Source organism: Aplysia californica, unplaced genomic scaffold (assembly GCF_000002075.1).
Source record: "Aplysia californica isolate F4 #8 unplaced genomic scaffold, AplCal3.0 scaffold00076, whole genome shotgun sequence".
Taxonomy (NCBI): Eukaryota; Metazoa; Mollusca; class Gastropoda; order Aplysiida; family Aplysiidae; genus Aplysia; species Aplysia californica.
This window is the reverse complement of record NW_004797346.1, coordinates 1,428,817-1,435,922: the sequence shown is the minus strand read 5'-3', so window position 1 is coordinate 1,435,922 and position 7,106 is coordinate 1,428,817. Positions and strand designations below refer to the sequence as shown.

At 42.4% G+C, this 7,106-nt stretch overlaps 1 protein-coding gene across 2 annotated transcripts in view; it reads left to right on the top strand.

The window, feature by feature from the left end:
- Positions 1-7,106, top strand: part of LOC101862103 — a 67,522-nt gene that overhangs the window by 57,606 nt on the left and 2,810 nt on the right. For both annotated transcript variants that reach the window (XM_013080171.2, XM_035968696.1), the window contains exon 7: positions 4,883-5,749. In XM_013080171.2, the coding sequence (XP_012935625.1) occupies positions 4,883-5,749 (867 nt within the window). The remainder of the gene's footprint in view (positions 1-4,882; positions 5,750-7,106) is intronic.

The following is a 7,106-nucleotide window of genomic DNA, read 5'->3' as shown; positions in this document are numbered from 1 at the left end:
TAGAGAGAGAGAGAGAGAGAGAGAGAGAGAGAGAGAGAGAGAGAATGAGATCTTGGAAAGGAGATGAGAAGTGGCACCACAGCAGCACTCAAGACTTTGTACCGATGCACACAGGCTCTTAATAAATGCAACCCGACAGGCACAAGCATCTTTTTTATACTTGGCATGGAACCCACAGCACACAGTCTCAGCAGTTTCATGTACTCGTTGAAATGAGGTTGGGCCAGAGAGGGGGGGGAGGTGGCTCTGGGTTGAACTGCACACACATATAACTTGCTCGAGTGCAGCTCTCACGTCATTTGTCATGTGCAATATAGATTTAATTGTGCACGATACAAAATTATATTATGTTCTTTGAAGAGCACTTTTAGCCAACATTGGCAGCGGAGCTCTATTTCAAGTTACCGGAATCCATACCATTACTATTATACTGACATAATATGAAATTCACAAATAGTGGTTCAAATCAGACTTCAGAGATACTAGTCTTTGTGCGCAGGCATAGGTACACTCAATGATAGCCTCTTTTTAAAAAATAGTATGCAACAACACGAATATCATCATCATCATCATCATCATCATCATCATCATCATCATCATCATCATCATGTAGAACTAAGTACCAGCACCTGGAAGATGTGTATTCTGGGTACTCCAGGCTATAAGCGGGAACAAAAGTCTATCATATGTCGCTGTGACCAGGTTGAGCTAGCGAGACTGCGGTCGGACCATCATTGGAGTTTAAGATGGTATAAAAACTTTGTAAATGAAGAGCTCAGCCCATGTTGCCGAAGATGCGGCCATGAAAAGGAAGATGTCAAACATATGTTTGAATGTCCAGGAACAATGGCAATTCGAACGGAGTTATTTGGACGAGTGGAGGTGCCGTTAAGCATATTGACAATGGAGCCGAAAAAGAGCCTCGCTCTCGCTCAAAGATTTCTTCGTGGAGTCCATCAGGCCCATTAAGGACATTTTAAAAAATCATCATCATCATCATCATCATCATCATCATCATCAGCATCATCATCAGCATCATCATCATTGTTTGGTAAGCAGAGTAGGGGGAGAGTCGTAGGGAGCTGGCGAGCTTCCAAACTTCGTCATGTTGGTACAGCCGTCCCGAATGTATGGTACATGTACGTGTACCTACTACTACATCATGGGGGGACTGGTTTGGTATAGTCAGAGATAATAGATAATGGCTGCTGCAGACACACACCCTCTATCACTGCACCTAGCACAGAGTTCCCAGGCTTTTTGCCAGAAATAGTGTACTGTTTGCAGTTTATAGAGATATACCAAAACCATGGGGTAATGAAGTTTCTGAAGCTTTAAAATGGTTTGAATTCTGTTCCATATATGTATTTTGTATAATACCAATACGTCATTTTACACTAATAATAATTCTATTTGTTATATGCCTAAAATGAACATGATAGACTTTTGAATGTTTGTTTAGATTTTTTTGTTCTTGATATTATTTATTTATTTATTTATTTATTTATTTATTTATTTATTTATTTATTTATTTATTTATTTATTTATTTATTGGATGGGGGAAGGGTGGTTCACAAGACCTACAAAAGAAAACCTGCCTACTTCATGGTGCTCCCTCCCATAACCTCACTCACCCCAGGCAGGTCTGTGCAACTATCCTCGGCTTCCATTTTCCCCGAGAGGTGCTGATTTTTCACTTCTCCGAACTGGCAAATACGATTCAAAACCATCCTTAATCAAAATTTGCTATTGATAGCACTTTAAAAAAACCCAACTGATCAAAACATTAAGATCTTTAAGAAGATGATACTTTCAAGAATATAAAGTCTCAAGAAGTTCTTTGTCTTACCAGAGCGCGATAGTTTGCATGAGTCAGACCTATATATTTTTCAACGAATCAACTAACGAGCGCGATTTTGAAAGTTAGGGGGACATCTTTTCGTTGATTTTCTCAGACGTTCAATGCTTTATTCCATTTATTGCTTCTTAAGTCCTGGCTTTTTTATCTTGTCTCTATATCTGTTTCATCCGAAATCCGTTATCAGCGTGAGCAGTGACCCCTGACTCTTGTGCCCTAAGATCTGCCCCGCGTGGGTGGCGTGGGCTCTCTGTCCTTTACCGCCAGTTTCTTGTTCTCTGGTTATATTTGCTGCTGTCGCTGTTTTTGTTGCTGTTCTTGTTTTATTGTTATTGCTGCTATCGATGCTATACTTGCTATTTGTTCTAAGCCATTGCATTAACAGTTTTAACAAATCTTTTAGTGAATGGTATGACACACAGAATATCCACTCTCTAATCTACCTTTAAATTGAGCACTTTTTGGTACTTCCTCTGTCTTCTTTTCTTTTTTTTCACGAGAATTGTTCTTTCTCCTTTAGATAGATATTCTATAAAATGTTTCTGGAGGGTGTACCTTTCTTTTACTGCATTTTTGGAACTTCACCGTCACAATTTCCCAGGTTCATAATTTAAAAAGAACTTCAATTTATGAGTAGGCGCTAGGAGAGGTAAATGTGCGAAACTGATATTTCGCGCTTCTGCACGAAACTTTTTTTTCTGATGGTGTGAAGTGCGCGCACGTTCCAGATCTCGTCCTTCCCTGCGATCTCCCCGACTTTCTGCTCTCCGGGTACCTGTGACCTGACAATTCTCCCGTGCACTGAGCAGTTTGATGCGTGGGTCTGGGGCTGGGCACACTGCCAACTCATACCACCCTGTGCCACAACCAACCTCCAATGCTCCCTCTCTGACGTAGCCAAGAGCGCGTCTTTCTCGAGGCGTTTGTGCGTCTCATGCCCACTCTGTCTTTGCTCCTGTCGACGGAATTTTCCGTCCCAGCGCACGCTGGTCTGTGGCGGTGGCAGCCTTTCTGTTGTATAGTGCGTCAAGGTCCGCTCAATATACGTCACAGAGAAAGCAAAGATTGTGGAGGGAAGGGAAGGGGGAGAGACAAGATACTGTGATATGCCGACAGTAAGGTGGGAAAGAAGACAGACAATCAAGTTACATGCTAGAAGACACAGACAGATCAGAACAAAAAGGATATGAAAACATGGGAAGGGTGTTTTGGTGAGAAACAGAGAGAAAGAACGAAGAAGTAGAGATACGTGTTAAAAAAAAAGAAGGAAACTGAATCTGGGTCGTAGACGAAGCGAAATAACTAAATTAAGAAGGATAGCACGTAGAGAAAGAGATAGGCATAGTTGCGAAAAAAAAGAAGAAAAGATGTTAGGGGAGGGGGTAACTAAGGATGAGAGACAGTGAGAGAGAAAGATAGAGAAAGTGCGTGTTATTGTACGGTGTCTAATTAATGACATGATTTATGGCATTCCTGTGTATAGGCTAGTCCGATGGTATAGTGGCAGACACTGTTTTTCCACAGCTAGGAGTACAGGTACCGGTGGGACCCTCGTAAGAGATCTAGTGGTGCTGGAAGCTAGTAATGTTGGAAGCGTTGTGGAAACTGCTGAGCACATCATTTTTTTATTTTTTTTTTGGGGGGGGGGGTATCATTTGGGTCGGTGTGGGTTTGTTATCATTGTTGTTGTTGTTGTTGTTGTTGTTGTTGTTGTTGTTGTTGTTGTTGTTGTTGTTGTTGTTGTTGATAATGATGTTATATCTGTTTTGTGCTTTAGAATGTTGATGATTTTTTTGTTGTTTTTGTTTTTGTTGGCTTTTTGGGGGGAGGGGGGTTATGATGATGATGATGATGGTGATGATGATGATATATTTGCTTATGATTCATGCCGTTACCCCGGTATTTTTGTTGTTGTTGATTCTAACGTTTCTTTGAAATATGTACTGAAATCTCTGGAGTTGGCAATGACCTCATAGCTGAAAACGTTGAATGCGAAGAGAATACTAAAAAAACAGTAAAAAAAACAACAACCCACAAACAAACAACCCCCCCCCCCGCAAAAAAAGTAAATCATCAAAATATATTATTTGGATAGCATTGTTCAAAGGTAGAATAGCAGAGAAAAGCTATCGACATATTTCGAACGTGTCTAAAATGAAGGAAAACTATAATGTTCAGAGTTCTACTTTTCTCTTAACTTAAAATTGTGAGATCTCTAAGAGTTTGATCTTTGAGGTTACAATAAATCTTATTTCTGCTACATTCTTAGATTCAATTTGAAAAAGGTTTATTTTCTATTCCATGTAACTTTTCTTTATTATAACGTTAAAAAATTATGTTATGATATTAACGAAAAGTGTATCTTTCATGCAGTATGTTCACCATGGCGCTTTTAAACACGAATTTGGACATTGTCGAATAAGCTCCTCAAATACAAATGACATGATTTCAGAAAGAGGGTGTAGAGGAAAAGTGGCGTGTTGTATAGGATAACATGCCATATTATGCGCTCTCAAATGCTCATTCACATACGTAAACACGCATAAACAATTGCAATCACACTTACACCCACATATATACACTCACTCACATACAAGCAAATGTTGACCACTGCACATTTACACACTTGTCAACAAATAGACAATGAAAGGGGGGGGGGGGGCAACGACTGTAGCTTCCAGCTTCCAAAGAGGATATTTCTGAAGACAAATGATTACACGCCTACACACCCACCTACTAAAAACACATACCGCACTCCCCCTCCCCACCACACACAACACATAACCACATAGACCCTTAGGCAAACATAGACAGGGACAGGGAGACAGAGAACTTGTTGGACCACAGTGGGTTTACCTGAGTCTGCCTTTCCCACTCACCCGCTCACCCACCAATGCTACGGAGCAATGTGGACATGATTACAATAGCCCTGGACCGTAGCAAACATCCACCTAACCAACATACCAACCATGGCTTACCCTCCCCCCTCTCCCCTTTCTTTCTCCTTTTCCCTGTCCATTACAGAGAAGCAATATGCGGACTCTGCCTTCTATAACACACCTGGAAAGAGTTATCCAACCATCGACGAGCAGATGAAATTATGCAAGACAATCGCCCAATCGCTGACTTCCAACGCCAACAAACGGGCGCGCGGCGCCAAAATGTTCATGCGAAGGAAGCGGAAATCTAACAAATGGGTGCATGAGGGCCACAGCGAGTGGTCGAGCTCAGCGGGTGACGTAGCAAACATTCTGGAACTGGACAGCGAACTGAGTCCAGACGAGGGCGGGAACAAACCGCTCTTCTACTTCAAGATCCCCAATCTGAAGGGCCGCGCGGGAAAAGAGGGGAAACAAACCAAGATGGCGCTGACCCAGGATCAGTTTGAAAAGCTGCGGCTCTCGTCGAAGAAATGTGAGCATCGCAACGTGGCCCCAGACACATGTTTCGACATTGTTGCCGACCTCAAGGCCCATAAAGGCCGCGGGGGACGCATGTTCGAGAGGAGGAAGCAACGATCTGATAAATTTGTCATCGACGAGCAAAATGCTCGAGCGAAGATGCCGTCTGCTCGTCTGGAGAACGTGCTGTCTCAGCCCGTGCGTCAAGAGAAGACGCCCTGGGAGGCTGCCATGGCGCACGGCGGAAACGTGGACGCAGCTTTCAACCACCTCTCTGAGATGGAACGGAACCAGAAGCTGAATCAGATCCTGAAGTATTCGCCCCCGAAGAAACTGCAAACCACGCCCCTTCCGCCGGGCGTCCAATCAGCGCCTCTGCCGCATAATGTGTGCACGTCACTCAAAGGTGGGCCTGGCCCCACTTTGATCAAGGGGAAGGACTTCAACCGTACTGCCCGGGGATGGGGCGGAGGTGATGAATACCCAGTCGGTAAGGGCTTATCTAACTAAGAATACTAATTGCTCTAATTCGACAGTTTGTTATTTCTCATGTCGGAATCTGTGTGTTTGCTGCGACGTGTTACTTTTTGTGATGTTGTGTTTTTGAAAGGAAGCTTCTGGCGAGAGAGAGAGAGAGAGAGAGAGAGAGAGAGAGAGAGAGAGAGAGAGAGAGAAAGAGAGAGAGAGAGAGTGTGTGTGTGTGTGTGTGTGTGTGTGTGTGTGTGTGTGTGTGTGTGTGTACGTTTGTATGTGTTTGTGATTGTTGTGTTGCGTTGTGTGTGCACATGTGTATGCTTGTTAGTATGTGTTTGTTCGTGTTTGTATGTATATCCGCTATAACACAATTGTCTTTAACAGGACAACTTTGGGTGAAAGCACCTGTAGTTGACAGCATTATAAATACCCAGAGAGAAGTCTGAACGTATGTGGTTCAGAACGTGAATGAACTTGTGTGTCGTAACCGATGTGACACACATACCTGACAAATCGTTTGAGACACTCTTGAACTTTTGCAATCACCACCTCTTACGAATAATGAGTGGTGAGTATTACTCAGCAAACGTTAAACTCCGTCAAATAGGTGACGAGGTTTATGTGTTATCAGTATAGTTGTGGCTTTTTGTTCGACTCTTTTAACTTACTTCGTCTGTGTGTGTATGCGCCCACGCTTGTTTCTGTGTGCGAGTACGTGTTAGAATCCCAAGTCAATAGGTCGATGTGCGTGTGACCTCCCTCATATAATAGACATATTAGTATAGTATAGCTGAGTTAGCATGGTATTGGACTGCGGTGTCAAAACCCAAATTATCAAATTGCTCCGCATGTTGGGATAAAGGAGAGAAATTCGTGGTCTTCTTCGACCTTGTACTTTTAAATCAAAAGTCATGTTCCCTAACAAAAGACCCTACACTAAAGGACGAGTCAATTCCACACTATATCGGACCTGGCAATGCCGGAACAGCAGATAAACATCTGGTAGATTGTGTGCACCCCACAATTCCCGTACTGTATGTTTATACATTAGAACGTGTGCATGGACGGAATAATATTCTATGTGTGAGAATATAATATAGCATTATAGTAATGCTGATTAGTTTTTCTTTACCTACACTAGTTTCTGTTTATTACCAGTAATTTTCTCCTTCGTGGAAGTAACAATTGCAACTACGTAGTAGACATGCATCATCTCAACTCTGACAAAGGTCAGTCTTGAAATGACGCTTACTTTATGGTGTAAAATTTATACTTCTTTTTCCGTTTAGTACATGTCTCGCTGACCATTGTTTTTTTCCCTCTCCTTCCACATTCCTCACCTAACGTTTCTTTGAAATATGTACTGAAATCTC